This window comes from Heteronotia binoei, chromosome 13, assembly GCF_032191835.1.
Source record: "Heteronotia binoei isolate CCM8104 ecotype False Entrance Well chromosome 13, APGP_CSIRO_Hbin_v1, whole genome shotgun sequence".
NCBI lineage: Eukaryota > Metazoa > Chordata > Lepidosauria > Squamata > Gekkonidae > Heteronotia > Heteronotia binoei.
In genome coordinates, this window is record NC_083235.1 from 46,503,556 (window position 1) to 46,527,879 (window position 24,324).

The 24,324-nt window shown below is 41.9% G+C and overlaps 1 protein-coding gene across 15 annotated transcripts in view; it reads left to right on the forward strand.

The window, feature by feature from the left end:
* SMARCC2 (SWI/SNF related, matrix associated, actin dependent regulator of chromatin subfamily c member 2) overlaps nt 1-24,324 on the forward strand; it is a 43,452-nt gene continuing 19,128 nt past the window's right edge. For 12 of the 15 annotated variants that reach the window (XM_060253507.1, XM_060253519.1, XM_060253521.1 and 9 more), the window contains exons 1-19: nt 1-185; nt 3,745-3,864; nt 5,530-5,615; nt 8,868-8,949; nt 9,031-9,123; nt 10,048-10,117; nt 10,879-10,893; nt 11,421-11,490; nt 12,059-12,134; nt 14,608-14,739; nt 17,314-17,429; nt 17,984-18,108; nt 18,439-18,498; nt 20,649-20,686; nt 21,136-21,266; nt 21,360-21,431; nt 21,758-21,871; nt 22,619-22,772; nt 23,950-24,042. In XM_060253507.1, coding sequence (XP_060109490.1) covers nt 75-185; nt 3,745-3,864; nt 5,530-5,615; nt 8,868-8,949; nt 9,031-9,123; nt 10,048-10,117; nt 10,879-10,893; nt 11,421-11,490; nt 12,059-12,134; nt 14,608-14,739; nt 17,314-17,429; nt 17,984-18,108; nt 18,439-18,498; nt 20,649-20,686; nt 21,136-21,266; nt 21,360-21,431; nt 21,758-21,871; nt 22,619-22,772; nt 23,950-24,042 — 1,758 coding nt within the window. In that variant the 5' untranslated portion in view covers nt 1-74. The remainder of the gene's footprint in view (nt 186-3,744; nt 3,865-5,529; nt 5,616-8,867; nt 8,950-9,030; nt 9,124-10,047; nt 10,118-10,878; nt 10,894-11,420; nt 11,491-12,058; nt 12,135-14,607; nt 14,740-17,313; nt 17,430-17,983; nt 18,109-18,438; nt 18,499-20,648; nt 20,687-21,135; nt 21,267-21,359; nt 21,432-21,757; nt 21,872-22,618; nt 22,773-23,949; nt 24,043-24,324) is intronic. The other 3 variants (XM_060253512.1, XM_060253517.1, XM_060253518.1) reach the window with 1 other exon arrangement.

Below are 24,324 nucleotides of genomic sequence, written 5' to 3' on the forward strand. Positions count from 1 at the left end.
CACGAAGAGCGAGCGAAGCAGGCGGGCGGGCTCAGAGAGCAGGCGGCGCGGCCTGGGCCGGCGGCGCTGGGAAAATGGCGGTGCGGAAGAAGGACGGCGGCCCCAACGTCAAATACTACGAGGCCTCAGACACCGTTAGCCAGTTCGACAGCGCGCGCGTCTGGCTGGGGAAGAACTACAAGAAGGTACTGGCCTGTCTCGCCAGGCCTGGGCCTGCCTCTGCTTCCCCTCCGCCCTGCCATTTAGGAAACACCTTCTCGAAGCTACCGGGGGATGGGGGGAGAGAGAAAGGGAGCTTATTGCCTAATGCAGCGTTTACCCGAGATGTTCCGTGGACCCGGACCTCCCCAGCCCATTGTACATGTCCCCCTTCCCATGTCTGTTTTTCTCCGCGCCGTCCCATGAGTAGAAGGGGCCTGGAAAGGGGGGAGAGGGTGTCGGGGGAGAGAATCAATGGCAGTGCAAATGTGTTATAGAGGAGCACACATGCTGAAGGGATGCAACGTCTAGGATTCCCCTCTCCCCCGCCAAGGATGGCGGAGTTCCACTGACCTCACCCCAGCACATCTGGAAGAGTCTTTAAGACTGGTTCCATCTTCGCCCTTTCACCTTGTTGACCCCCGCCCACAGAGTCCCTGTCGCCTTTTCTGTCTAGGAAGACATAAAGCATTTGGATTCGGTCATCCTGCCTTTGCATACAGCTGCTGGGTGCTTTCCAGAAAAACAGTATCTCATTTTGACAACTCATCATCAACATTAGTCTTCTCCCTGACCACTGGGGGTTGTAAATTCCTTTGCTCTCTTCTTTGTTGATTTTACCTACCTTCTGCTATATTCCATTCACCATTATTCTCAGACGTTGTATAGCTTCCTTCCGATCCAGTTGCTGGAACTTTCATTCATTGATTTCACAGACCTCACATTCTCCCACATAGTTTATCTTCCACAAGTGACTTGAAAATTTCCTGCCTACTGTAACAGTAGCCTTTGGCTTGTGGAAATCTACAGAATCTGAAGCATCCTCCTTTTGAAAATGCCTCTCCCCCCCACCCCGCTGCCGCCTTTGTAAATGTTTCCAGGAAAGATTCTCATGCACCCCCTTTATCTCCTTTGGGAGTCCTATTTTACTTTTGTTTATCTCTTCCAATCTAGACTCCTTGTCCACAAAAAATAGGAAATGTTTGTTATGGTGCCATTTAATATTTCCAAACCATTCAATTGAAATGGACCACTTTCCTCAGATGAATTTTCTTCACTTATTACTCCTCTGATCAGCTAAGATGAACCAAAGGCTCAAAAACTGAAATGAATTTTCCCCACCTTGCTGAGGGTTCTCCTTGCAATTTCCCCCCTAGTAGTAGAGACTCTGGGTTGCCTGAACAGTGTTATGGGAGAGAGGTCATATGCAGCCTCTTTGATAAAGGCATCAGAATCTGTCAGAATCTCTGCTTTTTTATGACTACATTCTTTCTGCAAGCAGCATGGATTGCCATTCCCAAGCTCTTAACTTTGATTTTCCAAGTGAGAGCAAGTGGTTGAGTCCTAAGACAGTCCTCTGTGTTTGGAGTGACAGCTTGTGTACCATTTCCCTGCTTATTCAAATCTCCCTCCGGCCCCCCTGTTTTTCTTTTAACTATTTGCAACTAAAACTCATGAATGATAGCATTGACTGGCTGCTCATTTTAGATTAATGCCAACAAGCTTAAAATGTACAACTGATAGTTTATGTTTGCATTTTTTTTAAAAAGAAGACATTACCGGAATGCCCCAACCACAGAAGAAATACACATTTAATTGATGTTTGCACACTGGGCAAATTGAGGAGGTCTTTACCACCTTTTGGTGAGGGTGTCACTTAAGGAAGGTCTGATGGGGACCATTTCTTCCATTCGCTGATGTAATTATTGAACTTCTTTATTTCAGAATAGCTCACTGCTTTGGCATGTAGGCCCATTTCATTAGCCAGTTGGAGTGTTAGATATGCATGCCAAAGGCACAAATCCCTTTGCTTAGATGAAGGTGATTAACCTGTGTTGCAGCAGCTGTAATTGTTATGAAGTATAGCGACCATGACAATGAATATGACCAAGAGGAGGATTTTGCTGATAATCGTTCTCCCTTCCCCAAAATTTGATATGAGATCTCTCACTTTTTTTCCTAGGGGAGAGTCAGAAGTATTCAGCTATCTCCCCCTGCCCCACCGTGTGCTGACTAGCATATAGGGGATATAACCTAGAATGTATTGGGCAATAGTGGGAATAGTCCAGCTGGAGCAGCACAAGTATAGTACCATTCCTTGGCTTGGATTCTGCATTTACTTTCTGCTAACAGAAAGCTTAGTCAGTGGCAGGAACTTCCTTGCCTCCTCCCTTCTGCTGCAATCCAAAATGCTTCCCTAAAAGCTGCATCTGGAGGACAGAACCCTCAGAAACAACGTGAGGGATAACTTGGGACTCTACACTAGGAGGGGGGGGGAATTGATGAACTGTCTCATTTATGTTAGCAGAAATTCACAGTGAGAGCCAAGCCCTTGTTGGTTGCTGCCACCTTCCTCAACCATCCAATTCCCTATCAATTTCTTAGTAATTTATAATTGTGTAATGATGTCCTAGAGGAATTCTGAGCATTTCAGATTTCAAATAACCTCTTCTCTTGGGAATTCAGCTTTTGATATTTTAAATGTTCAGCAAGTAGTACTAAAAATTGGGCCAGAGAAGTGGTAGTTATGTCATATGAGACCCGGGACAGCAATATAAAAGGTTTTTCGGGGTTTTTTAAATACAGTAGTGCTGTAAAATATTTTAAGGAGAGATTTGAGAACATTGATGGCATTCTTGTCTGATCAAAGCATCCATCTGCCACTTGATACAAAGTTGATACAAAGTTAGATTCCCAGTAAACTACCCTGCTCTGGGACCTAGAGTGTCATGCCTGCATTTTAACAGTTGCCTTACAGTATTCATGGAATATGATCTACCTATGTGGGCGGAATATTGCCCCTAAGTATGAACAAAATGAACAGGAAATAAGAGAAATTGTTGCTATTAGGGCTGCAGGTCAGCCTCCTGATGCAGTAGCACCTCTTATTTCTACTATTCTGGAATTTTGATTTACAAATTTTCAGAAGCAGGAACTGGCTTTGTGTAGTGTCCACAGTTCCTTGCAGATTCTAAGCATTGCCATAATGTGTGTGTGTTTTGTATGTGTATATGTTTTTATTGTATTGTTAAATACTTATTAATGTTATTTTAATATTTTTAAATGCCTGATGTTTGCCATCTTGGAGACCTGTTTGGGCGGAAGCTGGCACAAACATCTTTTAAATAAGATTATAAATATTGTACCTAAGAAATGGGAATTTTGAAAAGCAAGATGTTATCTTTGTGTGGGGAATGGTTCTCTCAGGGGTGCTGTTTCTTCCTTCAAGGGAGCATCTATAATTAGCTGTTTTCAACCAGACCAAAATCCACTTTTAATCATAATCTGTAACATGGGATCTTTTAAAATATTTTATTGCATATATTATTCTTTATCTTCCAGCTTCTTTCTCCCTTTAAAATTAAAGAAAAATTGTGGAGGTGCCATTGGTGTAATGTATTTTAGGTCGAGGAGTGACCTTGTTTTGACTGCTAATCCACTAGTTGATGCATAATCTGTATGTTGCATGCCTAGGATTAAACATAGGTTTGGTTTTAATAGAGCCTGAGGGTAGGATTTGTAAAGCTTCCATGCTTATTCCCACAGTACATTCAAGCGGAACCACCCACCAATAAGTCATTGTCCAGCCTAGTGGTGCAGCTGCTGCAGTTCCAAGAGGAAGTGTTTGGGAAGCATGTCAGTAATGCACCTCTTACAAAGTTACCGGTGAGTGCCATAATCCTGCTGATTTCAGTGTGGCAGAGGCTAAAAACTATTTTCAAGAAAGCAGACCTGTTCAGGAGCTATTTTATGCAAATGGAGGAAACAGTAGTCTACATAAGTCAGTAATGAAATCCAGAGAGACAGAGGTCTTTCCCTCTATTTTTGTAGTTTGTGTTGCTTTAGAGCAGTGGCCCCGAACCTTTTTGGCACCAGGGACCGGTTTTGTGGAAGACAATTTTTCCATGGACTGGTGGGGGTGGGGATGCTGGGGGTTTTGCTGCCCCAGGCTGTCCCCATTCCCACACCTCATCCTTGCCCCCCCCTTGGGGGTTTTTAAATGAGGAGTAGACGAAGGTCTCTGCCTCACAGGCCACAGACCAGTACCGGCCACGGCCCGGGGTTTGGGGACCCCTGCTTTAGAGGTTTGAACTCTGTGAATGTGCTGCTTCCTACTGTGGATAAAAGGTCTTGTTTTTAGATCTTTCCTTATATAAGAAGTTCCTGGTTTGCTATAAGCTAGTGTATCAGGGAGAAGATGATATCTTGTTGAATGTGCTGATTTACTTCTTGAAGATAAATGTGTGTATGTCTTGGGAGAGCGAATTAGAAATGGTATAGTCTGCCACCTCATTTTATGAACTGTGTAGAGCAGCTTCTGAGATTATGTAACTGGAAGTGTTGGAGACTTCTGAGTGCCCACTTGCAAAAAGGATGGTTTAATGCATCAAACCCTGAGGGGAAAACCACAACCATGGTTCCAAATTACATTCATGCATACCCAATAGTGCTCGTTCATAATCCAGGCTAACACTTATAGAACTTACTCACTTATGCACCTGAACCTTTATAACTTTGGGTTTAGCAATCAGTTAATTTAAAATTTATTTTTATTACAAAACCAGAAGATTGCAACACAATGTTTAGCGGCTAACATACACATCATACATTGCGAGTAAATAAAGCAGAAAACCAAATTATATTCAGTTAAAGTATCAACGTCTCTGTAAAATTCAGAGCTACTGTAATAATGCAAATTGTTAAATTGTGGTGGCTAGTCTAGTATCAGGTTGTAAGTTGCTTGCAACTGGACTAGTCATTTTGTTCTACTTGGGCTTTTTTAGAGTGGATTAAGTTGCTAAATGTCCACATTAAACAATCATTGGGTTCTCTAAATTTGTCATTCAATCCCAAAAGTGCTCGTATATCCAGGTGTTTCTGCTGTACTTCACTTCATCTTGTTAATCAGTATTAAAACTTCTGGCTAGATTTTGATCCTTCACTGCAAGCCTTAGGCCTTTCCTCTGCACCTTATACTCAATTAGACCACCAGTCCATGCAGGTCAGTATTGTCTACTTAGCTGGAAGTGGGTCTCCAGGGTAACAGGTAGAGATCTTTCACATCACATCATCGTTTTGACTGGAGATGCTGGGGATTGAATATGGAACTTCTTCATGCAAAGCAGAAGCTCTTCCATTTTCCCAACTCCTCCCATAACCCCTTTATCTAGCTGTGTTATCTGACTTATATGATTTCCCAGCCCAATTCTTGGGGAGCTGATGATTTTTTTCCAGAGAGAAGGCACAAGCTGCTGAAGTATAGATAACTGATCCTATTCTAATTGATTCTTTGTACCTGACTATCCTTGTCTCTCTGCTCTTGTCTTGTAGATTAAATGCTTCTTAGATTTCAAAGCTGGTGGTGCTCTTTGCCACATCCTCGCAGCAGCCTATAAATTCAAGAGTGACCAAGGATGGTAAGCCTTCTCATTTCCTTTGCACTCATTCCATGGGGGGGAAAAGGATGAAATACTGTCTATAGGGTAGCAGATCTTGATTTCAGAGGGGAGTTGACAGTCAGAAAAGTGCTTGTCATGTAGAAGCTTTTAGAATCTTGGGGTCCCAACAGGTGTATAATGGTTGCTGACACCAGGTTTTCTGTCCTCATCTTTTAATTTTCTCTAAGAATGGGATTATAGAACAACGGCATGTTATGTCTAGCCAGATTTGTGCACATTCTTCTTTTGTAATATTTGTACATCACACTGATGGGCTTTATGCTTGTACAGTTTCAATTGAGAAACATTTAGAGCTGCTTTTAGATTTGAAATCTTTCCTTCTGAGGCACAGGGGGAGGAATTGTGTCTTCCTTCTCTATTCTCTTTTGTTCACTACAGCAGAGTTTGGGAATGCTCTCTTCAGAGACACCTTCTCTGTGAAACAAAGTATGAGACCAGTGGCAGCTTTAAGACCAGCAAAGTTTTATTCAAGGTATAAGCTTGTGTGTTTATGCACACTTCTTCAGATACAATGAAATGAAAATTACTAGTCCATTCATATAGGTGGAGGGTGAGCAGTAAATTATCATACAGTATAATGAAGATGTTTAACAGATTCAAGGACCAAACAGGAATAACAAGCTTAGTTTATATGGTTACCACTTGTTTGGGTTTAATTCTGGTTGCGGGGGGAGGGCGAGATATAGTAAAGGATATGTCAGAATTGGAGTATGTATTAGACAACGATTTTTGACTGTCTTCCTGGCCCATCGGTGACTGATGCCATCTCCAGTTCCTCATGCTCTCTCTATCCTCCACTGCATGTGTACATGTCTGCACTTCCTAGGCACTCTGTCCCATCAGTACCCTGTATGGACTTTGCAGTTCATAGGAGCAACTATTGGGTCTGTTTTGGCAAGAACCTTTTTGCCTTTGTACAGGACCCGATCCTTAATCAGTCAAACATTCAGTTTCACTGTTACAATCTTCCTGGCAAATTCAGAGATTGCTAAACCTCATGGCAACTTCCATTGTAGTAGCTCAGTTTGTCAGACTGAACATGTGTTTTGTCCAGTGTTAACTAAACGGCAACTTCCAACTAATGTGGGAGTCGCAGGAAAAACGTCTGGATGTTTCATCAGTGATTGAGGATCCACAAATGGTGGACTTACCCTTGTCACTTATGGCACTGATCCTCTTTGTGACACCACCCTGTCAAGGAACTCTCAGTTGGGATGAAGCAGCCACTGTGGCAGACATAGTGTCAGCAGCCGCCTCATGAGAAACAGCTACATATTGGGCATCTGGAGTTCCTTGCTTTCTGCAAGTCACTTTTTGCTTTTCTTCCCAGAGTGCAGGAAAAAGTAAGGCAGGTGGCTGAAGACAAAATACTATGTAACAGAGGCAGTACATCCCTTTTTTTTGCCTAGTCTGCTGCCTGTGGGAGAGATGCATCAAGTACAACAAGCGACCAGTAGCATTTCACATTTTTGGTAATGACAGCATCATCTACCAGTGTCTTCTATCCTTGAGTATCTACTCCACCTCAGTTCTCTAGGATTGGCATACTTGTCTAGCAGCCATCTCAGCATCACAACTGCTAGTACTGAGCAACTTCCTGTTCCTCCAAACCTTGATAAAACAATTGTTCAGAGGCCTCTACAGGTTTTACTCCTTCCCCCCCTCCAGTCACCTTTCTGGTTGTAATCTGTTCATAAAGGAGATCCAGTAAATGGATGTTCTAGTCCTCTTTATTTGCAGCTGTATAGAGACAAGGTAGCAACCCTGTATCGCAGAGTGGTAAAGCTGCAGTACTGCAGTCCAAACTCTCTGCTCACAACCTGAGTTTGATCCCGGCAGAAGCTGGGTTCAGGTAACTGGCTCAAGATTGACTCATCCTTCCAATGTTGGTAAAATGAGTACCCAGCTTGCTGGTGGGAAAGTGTAAATGACTGGGAAAGGCAATGGCAAACCACCCCATAAAAAGTCTGCCGTGAAAATGTTGTGATGCGATGTCACCCAGAGTCAAAAACAACTGATGCTTGCACAGAGGACTACCTTTACCTTTTTTTTTAGAGACAAAGTAGTATTGTGCCCAGGCAAAATTTGTATCTGGGTTCCAGTTGAATCAGGATCTGGTCCCTCTTATATACTTTTGCCATTATCTGATGCCACATATTCTCTGCATGTCCATTCTGTCTGGACAGAACTGCTGTTTCAGAAAAACACCTGCGCCTCTTCCTGACTACACTACATGGGCCCAAAAAAATGACAAAGAATGTCTTCCCAGTAGTTCAGCCTCTTTGGGTCACATCTGCCATTAAGCTCTACTATTATCTGGCCCATAGATTCTTCAGCAGAGGGATTTTTCTCCCAAAGCTCTACAGAGCAGCCCCCTGTTTCCTGCTTTCCATCTTTGTGATACACTACAGCTTAGACATCAGAGCAAGAGTAGGTGTATCCTTCAATGGGGCATCATTACCCAATACTGTCTTATTCTACTTTTATCTAGGCCCACCTCCAGGTGAGTCAGATTGTGTAGTCTTTATTGGTGTTCCTCAAGTAGTCGTCTGTACATTTATTCAATATGGGCCTGTCGTTCACTGCAGTATTACTTTTTAGAAGAACTGAGCAGGAAACAATGACTCCACTCTCATGGGGGTGTGCTGTTGAGACTGTGCCTCTGAGAAGGGAAAGGATTTGTGCACCTAAAAGCTGGCTTTAGAAGTTTTCAAATTGGGTCTGTGTACATGTGCAGTGCCCACCACTGTATATGCACAAATGACCGCTAGAAAAGCACTACTTACATATAAGCAATTTGATTTATTGCTATTAAAACCCAGCTTGTATTTGACATTTTTCTCTAGTGGCTAACAAAATACGAACCTCTGCATAGTTGTCAAATAGTGGCAATGAGAAAAAGTCATTGTATGGGAGGGAACTGGTCATCACCGCTGTGTAGTAACCAAGCAACCATCTGTAGGCAAGGACGAATAGGGGAGGGTAGTCTTGAAAAAAACTTCCAGAGTTGAATGGGGAGGGTAATCTTAATGCTATCTGTCTCCCAGGATGCATGTGGATTTAGGGTGCTAGGTACCGCTCTCCAGTCTTATCCAGGCTTGGACATTAGGCTTTGTGGAGTGTCTTCTCTTGAAGTAAATTTCTGTAGAACAGCTGATCTAGGATATATGAACTGTGACTTTCATGTAGGTCACTTTTTTTTCCAATAAGGCGGCGTTTCGATTTCCAGAATCCATCACGGATGGATCGCAATGTGGAGATGTTCATGACCATTGAAAAATCATTAGTGCAGGTACTGTGACTTCCATTCTTATACAGCAAATGTTGCTTCTGGCCACCAGATGTTTATTTGTCCCGTTTGTTCATCTTCCAGAACAATTGCCTCTCCCGACCTAACATCTATTTGCATCCAGACATTGACCCTAAATTGCAGGCCAAACTGAAAGACATCATCAAACGACACCAGGTGAGTGAGACTGTAGAACCACAGTAACTTGGCGTCAAAAGTTTTCATAACTGAAACTGATGCTTGTTTACTTTGAGATTAATAATAACACAGTTACACATCTGTTTGCTATTCAAGATGAACTGTTTTTCTTTGAAATGTCTCTTCCTAAGACACCTGAGGATGTCCTAAGTTCTGTCTATTCTTGTTTAACTTGTTTACTGATAATAATTCAAAATGGGTAGCCATATTAGTCTGGCTGGCAGTAGAAAAGACAGAAACACCTTAAAGAGTTACAAAATTTGTGGCAGAGTATGAGCTTTCATGAGTCACTGTTTACAAAAACTCATACCCTACCACAAATTTTGTTACTCTTTAAGGTGCTACCAGACTCCTACTCTTTTCTACTTGTTCACTGGTGTGAGACTTCATGGTGTTCTCCAGTTGCTTTTTAAGATAGCATTAAAATGTTGCAAGACATAAGCCTGGTTCATAGACCAGCACATGATTACACTGTCCACAGCTGTTGAATCTGTGTAAGGAACTGGTGCATTTACACATGAATATGCTTTGGTTTGATTGGGGCGAATGACTAAGGGGCTACACTAAAGCTTTCACTGAGAAGTGTGTTTTGAACAGTATGAGAAAAGTGCACTTCCAAGAGAAATAAGGCTAAGGGGTGACAAGGGAGAAGGGGCTGCTCAAATCTACCACAGAGCACGAATTCCTAGATCTTACAGAAAGAGGTGCTGTAGTCAAATACAAGTTGGTTTGATCCAGTAAAGATCACTGAACCTCTTGATGACTGAGGAAGTGGATTTTGAACGGGAAAAATGGACTGTTCTGCATAGCTATCATCCTGTACCCTGCCTCATCATGAGCCATCCCTTCCTGGAAACCAGATGTAGGGGGTCTGGTCTATGTACTCTTATGATCTCTTTCCAGGGAACAGTAACAGAAGATAAGAATAATGCTTCCCATATTGTCTTTCCTGTTCCTGGTAGCCTGGAGGAAGGTGAGATTTCACTCCATGTTTGAGTGGAGCAGTTGTGGAATTATGACTTTAATGTGAAAGGTCACTGGATAATGCCATATGAGGTGATGGCTAGAATGCAGGGCTGTACGCTGTTTAGTCTTGCAGACATTTGTTCCAGTAACTTTATAGGGATTATGATCTGTGAACAACTGGAGGTAAAGAAATTGCGTTTAAAACAGTGACATGGAGAAACTTCCTTTATAAGCCCCGTAAAGATAAAATGTAATATATTTAGTCATAATATCAGTAGCCCCTTTTCATGTGTAGTTCTTTGCAGTGTTTACCTTGTGTGCATCATTGCAACAACCCCTTGAGGTGAATGAGTTTTACTTCCAGATAGACATGGGTAGTATCAGGGAATAAATCTGTTAAAATGAAGTGCTTCATCTGTAAAGGCTAAATAGTTGGAAGAGAAAAATAATCCTGACTGGATTACAGTGAATGCCTTGTAGAGTCAGGTACCATCATGTCACTGGGGAAATATCATCTGGAGGAAAGGATTAGTGCTATGTATAATCAAAAGCATCTTTAGCTGAATGTACCAAACTCAGACAGGGGAGTTTATCACCATTGCAATCCTCATCTAATGTTCTCTAGCTTCTTCTCTTCATTCTTTCAAGAAGTTTCTTTTTTCCCCTTTGATTTTTTCATCTGCATTTTTTTCTTGGACTTTGATTTTCACAGCTCAGCAATTGACAGTTTGCTTCCCTTTCCATCTCTTCTTTGTCTGTTTTATTTAGATTGTACACATACAGGTATGATCTGTCTATATTTTTTCTTTTTCTCTAGCCAGTAGATTTTAGATGCTTTAGGAATAATAACAACAACAACAACAACAATAATAATAATACCATGCAAATTGGAAATTCCCTCTCAGTAATATATTGTCCTTAATTTGTACCCCTCTGGATGTTTTGCTGAAGACAGCAGGAGAGGAGGGTGAAACACTGAGAAATCTCAGTCATCGTTTTGTGATCCCAATCTGTCCTGTTTGTATTATAGTAAAATCTGCTATGGGAAAACCCAGAAGTAGAAAAGCCAGGATTGTACTTCCCTCTTCTCCTACTGCCTGCCATTTGTGAGAATTGATTGAGTGAAGATGTCTTCTCAGTCCATCCAACTTACAATGTCTGCCTGCGTGCCTAACTCTGTGCTCTGCACTGTAATGTAATTAAGCTAGAAAAAAATTGTCCCTTTCCTCTCAGAAACATCTTGCAATAAACAATGCAGCAGTGATTGGCATTTGTCATGTTAATCTCTCCATTTCTTATCTGCCTTATAGAAGAGTGGGTTCGGCCCATCATGAAGAGAGACAAACAGGTTCTTCTGCACTGGGGTTACTACCCTGACAGGTGAGTGTGACCTAATGCTACTGGCTTAGATCTGCTGGAGGATTTCTGCAGACTGGAAATAAGGGTGCTGCTTATTTCTCCCTTTCTGCTGCAGACCCTTTGACTCCCCTCATATTGTTTGTGGCGGTCCTGTGCCCCCCAAGAGCATCAAGTGTGGGCACTGTGGGCTGTATTAGGAGAAGAAGGCAAGATAGTTGTGCTCTGTTGATAGAAATCCCTTCTGTCAGCAGAAGTTTTTTGGGGAATCCAGGTCTCCCTCTTCTCTTTATATTTCTTTCAATATAGGTAAAATCCCAGTTCATTAAACTGGAAGAAAACTCCCTTGTACGCATGCATTTGGATTTTGTAGTCCCTTTTTAAAATTTGCTATAGCTCTCTCTCAGCTGCACCTCGTAGATTCAAGGCAAATTGTTATATTTTGGATCTAATTGAGTCTTGCTGTGATAGAGTTGTATACGGCAGCTTACAACTGCCTTGCTCCATTCTGTGCATATTTCTTAACATGGTTTAGCGTGTGTGGATGAAGTTGGGAATTGACTTTTTAACCACTGCCTGTTTTCCTGCCCAGCTATGACACTTGGATCGCAGCAAGTGAAATTGAAGCCCCTGTGGAGGATGCTCCAACACCGGAGAAGCCCCGGAAGGTAAATTCTTTTGATGTTTGAAACTTTGTTATCGTTTGACTGCAAACAAAACTTGGAATTGGATAACTTCACAAAGTTCCTAAATAAAAAGGCTGTGGGCCTAACCATATATTTTAATGCATTTGTGTGTTTGCCTTGAGTCCTGTTGAGCAAATGTGCCTTGGTAGTTCTATATTAAATAGAATTCCCAGGTACTTGAAGGCTGAATTTGGATCAAGACCACAGCATTTTTTTGAGCCTGAGTGGCCTCCAGGGAGCTACTGCTTGCCCATTGATACACATGCCTGGAAATTCAGTTTTGGTGTGAAAGTCCCAGCACATGTCTGTCTGACAAGACCCAGTGAAGACCTATAGAGAGTGATTTCTTACACACAGGAATTTTTCCACAAGTGGAACACAGCACTGCCCTACTTTTTTGAGGAGCTTCCATACTATTTTCAAACATCAAAATTTTTATGAAAAAATATGCAACCAAATAGAAAGAATTGCAGATTTTGACGGGATGTGAAGTTACTCCTAAAGTTAAATATTTAGGTCTAGAAATAACTATGAAGAATATCGATTTGTATAAAAACAATTATGAAAAGTTATGGTGCAAGATGGACAAAGATATGATGAAATGGAATAGACTTAATTTGTGTTTGTTGGGTAGGATTGCTGCAATTAAGATGACTATTTTGCCAAGAATAATGTATTTGTTCCAAACTATTCTGATTGTGAAAGATAGCAAATAATTTAACAAATGGCAAAGGGAGATTTCTGAATTTGTATGGGCTGGGAAGAAACCAAGGATTAAGATGAAAATTTTAACAGATGCTAAGGAGAGGGGAGGTTTTCAACTTCCAGATTTAAGACTGTACCATGATGCAGTTTGTTTGACATGGATAAAGGATTGGATAATGCTGTTAAATAAAAAACTTCTATTGTTAGAAGCTCATGGGAACAAATTCGGCTGGCATGCTTATATGTACTATGGGAAAAATAAGATGGACGGTCTTTTTTCTCACCATTATATTATAAATAATTTACTAAATACATGGATAAAATATAAGAAATATGGTGATGAGAGAAAGCCGCTTTGGATAGTGCCAGCAGAAGTAATAAAAATAACAGCTGAATCGGATGAAGAGAGAGGGATGTCATATAACCAACTGCTAAAGATTCAAGGTGATAAAGTTGAATTAAAATCTGCAGAAGAGTTAAACAACAAGTATGACTGGTTTCAAATGCAACAAATAAAAAGCTTGATGGAAAATGATATTAAATCTGTTGGAATTAGACGTGAGCAAACGGAATTGGAAAGGGTTCTGCTTGGAGATAATGAAAAATTAATATCGAAAATATATAAATTGTTGAAATGGTCTACAGAAGAAGTAGTAGTAAAATCTCAAATGATTAAATGGGCAATTAATATAAACAAGGAAATACAAATGGATACATGGGAATATCTTTGGAAGAACTCGATGAAAATATCAACATGTCAGAGTATTAAAGAGAACTGTTTCAAGATGATGTATAGGTGGTATATGACTCCGAAAAAACTGGCAAAGATGAGTAAAAAGATGTCGGATAGATGTTGGAAGTGTAAGAAACATGAAGGTTCTTTTTACCATATGTGGTGGACTTGTGGAAAAGCGAAAAAGTTTTGGCAGATGATACAACAAGAAATATCGCAAATTTTGGGATATGATTTTAAGAAAGTAGCAGAGACTTTTTTATTGGGACTACAAATGGAAAAATTTCCAAAAGAAGATAGAACTTTAATTTGGTACTTGCTCTCAGCTGCTAGGACATTATATGCGCAGTTATGGAAACAAGAAAAAATACCAGAGAAATGGGACTGGATTGTGAAAGTTTTATCATGGAGTGAGATGGATAAACTAACAAGAATTTTAAGAGACTATGATTTGGAAGTGTTTAAGAGGGAATGGAAGACATTTAGAGGATATATAGAAAAAGAGTGGAATTTGAAAGGACATTGGGCAATCTTTTAACAATGAATTTAAGAAAAAGGGAAATTGAACTTTGATGGGTTAAGGGTACCTTTATAAGTGAACTTAAGTATATAACATCGGAAGTCTAGAAAAGGAGGGAGGGGGGATTAGAAAAATATCATATGGGTTAGGGATTGTAACGATATAATTTGACATTGTTACCATATGTTATTAATAAATTGTTTTAAACACATACTATTTTCAAACACAACTCAAGGGCCTTCTGGGGCTTTTCCTTTTAAGCTGCAGCAAAGCTGTTTCAACTGAAAGGGGAAATGTCACAGCAGCTGCAAGCAGAGCTCTGCCAGCAACCAGTCTGTAGAGGGAGGTGAAGCTTAGAATTGCCTTCAAAATGGTGGTGCCGAGCTCCAGCATTTTGCCCCTTTCAGCCCTTTAGCAGGACTTTTGAGATGCAGCTCAGCTGGGAGGCATGACTCAAGGAGCCTAGTGATGGCATTATTTCTTTTCCTGACATCCAGGTTCATGCCAAGTGGATTCTTGACACAGATTCCTTCAATGAGTGGATGAATGAAGAAGACTATGAGGTAAACGATGAGAAGAATCCTGTCTCCCGTAGGAAGAAAATCTCTGCAAAGACTCTCACAGATGAGGTATGCTACTTTTCAGGGCTTTTTTGGGGCAAGGGTGCACAGGAGTGGAGCTTCACCTGGGCTGGCCAGGGCTCCAGCTGGCATGCTGGCGAAGGCAACTTTCAACTCCTCCCCAATGGCTTCAACCTTCCCCAGTATGCCTGCTGAAGTGAGCGCACTGGGGAAGGCACAGGGAGCTCCTAGTGGGCTTTTTCTACAAAAAAAAAAAAAGACCTTCCTACTTTTAGAGAAATGGTACATCTTCCTTTTTAAAAGGAAGGAGCTGAGTTGTATTAGAATTAAGAAGTTCATCAAGCTCCAGTCCCACTTCTGAGATATGATTGGCGTCCAAGGCAGGGATGTGCGCATCGGAGCTGGGGAGAGAAGCTGCAACAGAACCATTCCCTCCCCAGTGCCTGGACTAAAACTTTACTGAGACCTCTTCCCTGAATTCTTTTTGATGGTTTTGTAATTATTCTTTGTGGGTAGTTCAGTATCTGTATCGTAAGCTGCTTTCGAATACTATTTTTGATTGAAATGTGGTGGTAGCAAATAATAAATAATGTCTAGTTGCTGGGCCTCTTTGAAAAAATGGGAGTCTGCTTATTTTCTTAAACCAAAATACTTGGGATAACAGATGCTACTTTTAACTGCTGAAGAAATCCTGAGTATACAGTCTTGATTTGTAAGTTTAAAATCCATTAATGAATGTTAAACGTTCAGTTTGCATGGCATACAAACAGTTGGAGGGGGCCATGCACTGTGATCTGAAAATCTTTGATTGAAACAAGCATACAGTTTGGTAGGACATGGCTTTGTTCTCTCTCTTAGTGTTTAGAAATCTCTAGGAGAACTCAGATGTTCTTAAAAACACAGGGGCTGAGCTATTAAGGCAGCTCTATCAGTCACTGTATAATACTGCTTTAGGCTGCAGATGAGAGACTGAATTTTTAAATGTTCCTCTAACGGGGAAAATGTTCTGCATATTCAGAACTAAAATATTCTAATATTTTTTTCTATGATATGCTAGTGCTGGGAGGAGGATCTTCCAGGTTCTGGTCCTTTTATTTTTCCCCCCCAGGGAAAAAAAGGTGGGAGGACTCCAGATCATTTTTTTTTTCACTTCTCCTGTCAGTTTTTAAAGAGAGAGAAGAGAAAGGTTTTTTTCTTCTTCTTGTGCTGGTATACTGCTGCACTAAGCAAGCAACTGCTTCCACAACTTATGGGCAACAGCAAATGGCTAAAGCTCCATGAGAGGAGGAAGATGTTCTTCCGGGAGCCAAGGAAAAGGGAGGTATGGCAGGAGTCCATTCCAGTGACTCCAAGCAGTTCAACAAACAGCAAAGGAGCAGTTCTGGCAATTGACCACTGACCATTTCCCTGCTTTGAATGTCAGTACCCTTTGTTTTGTCACAGGATCCCAAATATAGCACAGCAGGGGTGCAAATGGGTTCCTTCACCTCCTGGTCAGAGGAAGAGCTAATTATTCTGCATGGAGGTAAATTAAGGCGTGTATTTTTAGTGACAAGGGCCAGTATTTTGCTTGAATCTACCACAGCATGCAGGTTTCGTGTCTGCGAAGTGTGGTTTTGTCACATACCCCCTCATGTGGCAGCCCCAAATGCCGTCTTAAATGCTGGTCCTGAAGATCCCAGGAACAGCATTTAGAGATGGGCATTTTGGGCTAAAGTATGTGTGTCGGGGGGGGAGGCAGGGAAGTTGTGATCCATGAGGAGAAATCCTTCTGTCTGTAGAAGTGCTCCAGTGAATCCAAATGTTTATCTTACTCCTTGGAGGCTACAGCCTGTTCAAGGTGGGCTGCACCTTTTGTGCAGAAGGAAGGAACTACAGAGCAGCCAGTTGAGTGTCAGTCTCTTCGTTCACAAGTGGATACTTCTGCTGACATTCATCCTCCAACGCTGTTTTTGGGGTGGAAGCTACTGATTAGCATTGCTCACTAGGATCTGCTTCTTCCTGCAGTGGAGAGAGGAACATGGGACTCGCCATGTATGTTTCTTGTCATGAGGGAATGGAGGGTATGGGCCAGGATGTCTTGCTGTTGGCAGAGTAGGATCATCTGATGAGTCTCTAGTTTCCATGAACTCTGAGGGCGTATTTCCTTCTGTTCTTCCTTTGTAGAATTGTTATAAGTTGAATGAATTACGACATTCGTCATGGGTTTCTATTGATGATGCAGCATGCAATTTAGGCTTTTTAAATAATCTATTTTGCACCACATCCCAAAACTGTGAGTGGACTTATCCCTCCAGAAACGATGACACATCTATCTAATTTAAATTACCCTGCCCATGTAGCAGGTGGGAAAAGTAAACTTCACCTGAGTATCTTGTATTCCATGAGGAGAAGAAATTGCCTCCTATCTGGAATGGTATAATCCAGTAAAAAATGCATAATGTGAGGCTGCTGGTGATGTGTGTTGCCTTTCAGGCCATTGACTTTCTGAAAACTCAGCTGTCCAACCCCACCCCGGTGCAAAGGTGAAAAGTGGAACCCCGAGAAACTTCAACTGGTGGCTTCCTCAGCAGAAGCTGATCAGTACTACTAGTGTGTCATGCTTTTTCCTCCTCTCTCTAGGTTAACAGCCCTGACTCAGACCGAAGAGACAAGAAGGGGGGAAACTACAAAAAAAGGAAACGTTCTCCCTCTCCTTCACCTACTCCAGAAGCTAAGAAGAAGAACGCCAAGAAAGGGTGAGGACTCGTGAGACAGAACCATTCTTTCTTGCTTCCTGGTTCACATCCAGGCTCTAAGCCAGAGTGATTCTGGCAGGGCACTTGTGAACTTGGTGCTCTATTCTTTAAATTGCCAATCTCTGAAGAACGATCAGATTTTGCAAAAGCCTGGATAACTTCTTGCAGCCACCTCTTCCGTTGCAAAGTATTAGGGATGCAGCTTATAAGAAGTGGCTGGTTTGGAAATTTTCTGTGTATCTGGATACACAGAAATTTTCTGTGTATCTGGAGATGCTTCCTTTATTACATCCATCCCAGGAACTGATTTAGTCAGCACTCTTGAATCCATTCCTCCTCATTTCTTTTTGGGAATGCATGATCCCATCTCTTATCTGGTCTTTTTCCTGGAGGATAAGCAGCAAGGACCTCCGTGCAGCAGCTGGCACTTTGATGGAGGGACACTGCCCCTTTGGTCAAAGATAAATAATGCAAGGGATTCTAGAGTTTGCCGCTTATTTGGGGTATCTATGAGAAGGCTTATTAGATAGCTCCTCCTACCCCACCTTCTGCAGGCCTTCCACTCCCTATACCAAATCGAAGCGTGGCCACCGGGAAGAGGAGCAAGAAGACCTCACAAAAGACATGGATGAGCCTTCCCCTGTTCCCAATGTTGAAGAAGTCATACTACCAAAAACAGGTCAGGACCACTTCTCTCGAATACAGTTTCAGTTTATTTCAATTTATTTCAATACCACTTCCACAACCATTGTTCTTTTGTTATGCTCCTTAGATTGGAATTTCTAGGTGATGTTTGTGTTAGCAGATGTCTCCGTCACAAGCAGTGTTTCCATACTGGTGAATAAACAAGCTTTCTGTTTCCATTTAGTATGGTTTTGAGTTCCCTATAATGATGTAGAGGTAAACATGAATTTACAAAGGGATGCTTCTTTGACAGGGAGGGCAGATGTGAAGATCTTCAAAATTTTTATCCCAATAAAATACTCTTTTCTCACTCTGTCTTCCGTAGTGAACACCAAGAAAGACTCTGAATCTGCTCCTGTGAAGGGTGGCACTATGACTGATCTGGGTAAAAAGCTCTTTGTTTTTTGTGATTCTCTGTTCCTCTTTGTAGAGCAATAAGAACAGTTCTTGGCGTGCAGCGTTCCCTTCCTCTGTTTAAGGAATCTTACCTTATTTTTCTTTTAATGAGCCACATTCAAGAGGGATGCAAACTGCTTTTTGTCTCTTCCAGCACATTATCTTGTAGGTTGCGTGAAAATCTGAAGGGTGCATGAAAATTATTTTGTTTGAGTATTAAGACTGACCCCTGAGCCTAATGGCTGCTTCACATGTGTTTTCCTCGCAAGGATCTGCTGCTGTAGAGGAAGAGATTACCTGTGTTGAATTTGCACTTGTTTCTAGCAGACCTCCTGATGCAGAATCCCAGTGTGTAAACCAGGCAAAACAGACATTTGTGAAGCAGACCTCATAGCTCTTCTAAATATCTCATGTGCCTGAACTGATTACAAGCCTGCTAGGGTACATTGAGGCCAATACTCTGAACTTCTTGTTGAACCTGAATCACTTCCTCAGACTATTAGATTTGAATCCCTAAACAGTTTAGAGATCAACAAGATTTTGAGATATTTGAGAGTCAGCAGACTCAGAATGTGTAAGAATATCCAATCTGGTACCATAGAGGAAGGGAATAAGAAGCTATAGATGCATCATCCAGAATTTAAAAGTTCTAGCTAGTTTTGTGAGTCCAAGGGGGATTACACCTGGTTTTCCTCAAACTGCATCCCTGTATTTTCCTGCAGCATGGTAAACCTCTTTTGAAACAGGAGAGTTTCAAAAGCCATTTTGTGTGATGTCATGGGAGTCAGATACAAAAAGTGGGGGAGTGGGGAATAAAACATTCTTCTGGACTAACATAAGCCCCTGGCATGGGTATAAGCAGATCTTTGGCTTCCAGTGGTTATGTTAATATTATTTATTGTTTTATAAATATTCTCATTGCTTTCTCTGGTTCAGGAGTAGCCAACTTTTTTGTTGGTGAGTTTTGACAGCACATTAGGGCCCAAGTGTGACTTTCCAAGTAGGGGGCAGCAAGTACACTGCCCCTTCCCTTCATGCATTCCCACTTCACTGTTGGGATACCACCACAGTGGGCCCTTAAATTGTCCCTCTAAGCTCTGTGTTTCAGCAGTGAATGCCTAACTGCAGGGCTGGGTACAATGGGGCAACATGGCAGCATATATGCATCCCTTGCCACCCCATGGCAATGAAAAAATGAGGGTGTGAGAGGTGGAGGCACAGCACCGAGGCACCCTGACAGAGCTCCTAGTTCTGGCTATGGAACCAATAGGAATGTGGAGCTTGGTGGGGCTGCCAGTGCTCCTACCTGGTATTGGCCTACAGCATGGGTAGTCCAGCGGGGCAGCTCCACTGTTGAGGCCGTGTCCCTGATGGTTGGGGCTTGCACAGCTCTGTGCTGGCACCTTCCTTCCATGCTTGCCTGACTGTAGCTCCTTTCTTGGTGCATGGGAGCAAGGCATGCTGGGGAGAAAACTGACACTGCAGAGGCAGCCTAATGTTCATCTGGCCTCCTGCATCCTTAGGGACAAGTCAAGAAGCACAGCAGGCATGGAGACACTTGTCTGTGTGGATCATGCGAGGGGGCACCTCCATGAGCGACAGCAAGCTACCAGTTGGTGACCCCTGCTCTTCTTAGAGTGCTAGAGGTAATGCTTCCCTCTGCTGCTTGTAACTCCTAGCAGTCAGAGGTTTTATTTGTGCATTATGTTCATAATCTCATCTGGGTCCTGAGATCAGGATGGCCTGCAGTGTATTGAGAGAGGTAGGTCACTGTTGCTCACAATCCCAGCAGTGAGTACAAAGCTTGAGAAAATAATGACAAAGCAGTTGTGACAGCAATAAAAAGCATATGGTTTTGTACCACACGACTCCATTCCTTCAAGGGAGAAAGATGTCCACCATAAAGAATGACTTTTTATGATGGAGATAGAGTTTGCTGAAGGAGGTCTTTGTTGAAGGAAGACTTTGTGGAAAGGACACGTGTACAATGAAAAGTGGCTTGTATGTTTGGTAATCTCAGAAATACCCAAGTTAACCTCTTTCTTGTTGCTGCCTTGTATGAAGTGGATACAAGAGGCTATATGAATGGAGACTTCTTTCCGAGATGTGGCCTCCCTTTGACTTCTTGTTGTTTTCCAGATGAACCAGAGGATGAGAGCATGGAGACTGCAGGAAAGGTGAGCCAAACAGAACTGTCACATTCCATCCGTTGCATTTCTTCATTCTGTTGTCCCCCTCCTCCCATAGACACACATAGTTACATCCTTGTTCTTCTTCTTCTTGACTTTTCTTGGCACCAGCAGAAGTGGACAGAATCCCATTACTCCAGTGCAGAAAAGATAACTGAAAAAGACCTCTTTGAAAGCCTGTTTACTCAACAGACTTGTGCCTTAACATTCTCTCAGATTACAAAAAATTGTCTTTGTTTCCTCCCTTCTCCGTTATCAGTTTGCCTTTGCAATGATGTACCATCATCCTCTTGAGTTCTGTATAAAGCAGATTTGCAGGCTCTTCATATCAAAGGCTGCATGAATAAAAAAATCCCATCAGTTGTTCTTGAAGGGAGAGTTAGGAGCTATCATCAGAGAGGTCATGGATACATATGTTGCCTGCTTCATCTTTTCAGGAGGAAGAAGAGAACAATGCTGGCAACAAAGGAGAGCAGACAAAGAACCCTGACCTTCATGAAGATAATGTGACAGAACAGACTCATCACATCATCATTCCCAGTTATGCAGCCTGGTTTGACTATAACAGGTACTGTGATGGGGGGTGGGAGTGATTCTTTCCTCTCATCAGCCCCTCCATCCTTCTGACCTGCTCTAACGCTTCCTTGTGCTTCCTCCACAGCGTGCATGCCATTGAGCGAAGAGCCCTCCCAGAATTTTTCAATGGCAAGAACAAGTCCAAGACTCCTGAAATGTAAGACTGATCTTCTTAATAATGGCATCCTTACTAGCAAATGTGACAGTAGCCTGTGCTTTTGACCTTCAGTAGCTGGAGAGCTGAAGGCAGTCCTTACCTTATTTCCTTGTCTTTTATCTGATTAAATGCAAACTGTTTTTTGGGATATTGGTCATGCAAGAGAAGGAGAGGACTTAATAAAGGGCAAAGACTTCAAGGGAGAAAGCTGTCCACCATAAAGAGTGACTTTCTATGATGGAGACAGAGTTTGATGAAGGAGGTTAGAAATGGGGCTAGAAATTATGGTTGTCAATATTTCCTTTTTTCTCTCTGCCACTCTTTAGCTACTTGGCATACCGCAATTTCATGATCGACACATACCGGCTCAATCCACAGGAGTACCTAACCTCAACTGCCTGTCGCCGGAATCTGGCTGGAGATGTCTGCGCCATCATGAGGTTTGTTGAAATACAAAATAGCCAAGCCAAGAAAAGTCAGCTATATGACAACATCTGTGAGACCAGCCAGAATTTTAGATTGGTTGCTTCCAAGATGTGAGGATTTCTTGTGAAAGTGAAAGAAAGAAGAAGTTGACCATAACCCCTGTCATTTGGTCAGGGGATGCACTTCTGACCTGGGAAATGGCACGAATATTAGTGGATTTATAGAGTAGGAATTGAAACTTTATATTTTCCATTTAAAAAGCATATTTTCCTCAAAACAGAAACCTGTTTACAGCAATTTCCTGATTACTCTAAGAGAGTCAGTTGTTACGGAGCAAGTTGCGTGAACAGGTCAAGAAGATATCTGCTACTGAGCAAATCGCTGTTGAGTTTGTGCGTTGTACCCCTTACCCTGAGTGTGTCTCACCTGTCTTTGAAGCAGACAGTCTACTGTGCTCTGTTTCTACACAGCACTTAATGCAGTATTCCCCCCTTATTTCTTAGCTAACACTGCAGCCATTTTGTTTGACAGGAAAACAGATCTGCATGTGGTAGTAAGGCTGGCTGAAATTAGCCTCAAAGTATATTGATAAGCAAAAAACATGAATTGTGAATATCTTGTTTTAGTGAACTTCATCTTCATTATAGGATTATTCAGCATCTTCAATTTCCTTTGCTTTTTTGCTGTGAATGCTGCTTCTGAGCTTCTTAAATCTAAAAGCAGAGCTGAGCTCAGGTTTCATTTCTGATCCTCTGTTGCAGGGTCCATGCCTTCCTAGAACAGTGGGGTCTCATTAATTATCAAGTGGATGCTGAGAGCCGGCCAACACCAATGGGACCACCACCTACCTCTCATTTCCATGTTCTGGCTGACACGCCTTCAGGGTTGGTGCCACTGCAGCCTAAGACACCCCAGGTAGGGCTGGTGGAGAACAAAGCAGCTTATCTCACATGAAAAGAAAGCTGATTTTTAAAGATTTTTAAGTTATGCATACTAGAATCTGCTCACTAGCTTTGAATTGTTCCTGTCTCTTTCGAGGATGCTGGACAAAGAAAATCTATGGATTTATAACCATATTAGGTTTTGTTCGAAAGTTTCTATAGCAAGATGTCTCTCTCAGTGCTTCAGATTATCTGTTGTTTCCATTTGAGTTGGAATGGAAAAAACAGGGACAGAGAGAAAGACTAAACAACCAGAAAACACCAACTATCTCCCTTGTATAATGAAAACAATGTACTAAATATCTCCAGCACATAAATAATGCACAAAACACTAGTATTACTTAAGAGGAAAATTCAAAATACACACACTGTTGCCAATAAATACAGTACAGAATAACGTAAACCAAACCACCAAGTTCCATTACAGTTCCAGACTTCCAAGGAATATGTAAAGACTTATACAACACTCAAAGGTGATAAAAATATATTCTCCAACTTGCATAAAGTATGTTCTCGATGGAATTTCGATCGTTATGTTTCGCGTTTCGATTAATATCTTTGTCAAGAAATGCACATAAGAATAACTAAAAGCCTTTACTCTGAGGCTCCCTAAACCATGTCAGCTTCAAAAATATTTATTTTAATATTGCTTATCTCTGGAGCCTTTACAGCCTTTGTAATATTCACGACTCAGTGGCACATACTTTATGCTGGGCCAGTAGCTCTCCTAAGTAATACTAGTGTTTTGTGTATTATTTATGTGTTGGAGATATTTAGTACATTGTTTTCATTATACAAGGGAGATATTTGGTGTTTTCTGGTTGTTTAGTCCATTTGAGCTGGAGGCAGAACTATGCAGGTGCTGGGCTAATGCAGGAGCTCAGTTCAAGCCCTTTGCAGGCAGAACCAGAACTAGGAGGTTTCTCCCACTGCAAGGGTCTGAGCATGAATTTATCTGCATAGCCTCCAAAGCAAGCAGGAAATGTAAAAACCTCCATTCAGCTGAAGAGAATCAGGCTTCGTGGTAAGCCCAGTGCTATGTTTGCATTTAAGCAGAATTGCCTCTACATTAGCAAGGGCAAATGTCCATTAAATGTCGACCTTTCTGAGTGGGAGTGGGGGTTTTGAGCACTATCTTGCTTACTCTTTAGGGTCGTCAGAGTGACAGTGATACCAAGACGGGTCGGAAAACCAAGGAAATTGAGGACCTTGTCACAGAGACGGTGAAAGGGAAACCTGAAATGGTAGGAGAAGGGAAAGCCTCTAAAGGAGTGGGTTTATAAAACTCAGCACTCCTCAGTAGGGAACTAAGAGATTGGGGATTAATAGGTTTTTTCCCATAGCTTTGGAGAAGTATGAACTTCCATGCACACAAAGGCCATTCTACTGAATTTTTTAGAATGAATAAGAGTGGAATTATTAGATGCAGGGGGGGCATATTATATGCAGTTGTCTGCAATATCTCCATTGGCTGCTTAATGCTATGACGTTTCATCAATTGGAGGGATGAGGGAGGCAAGTCATAG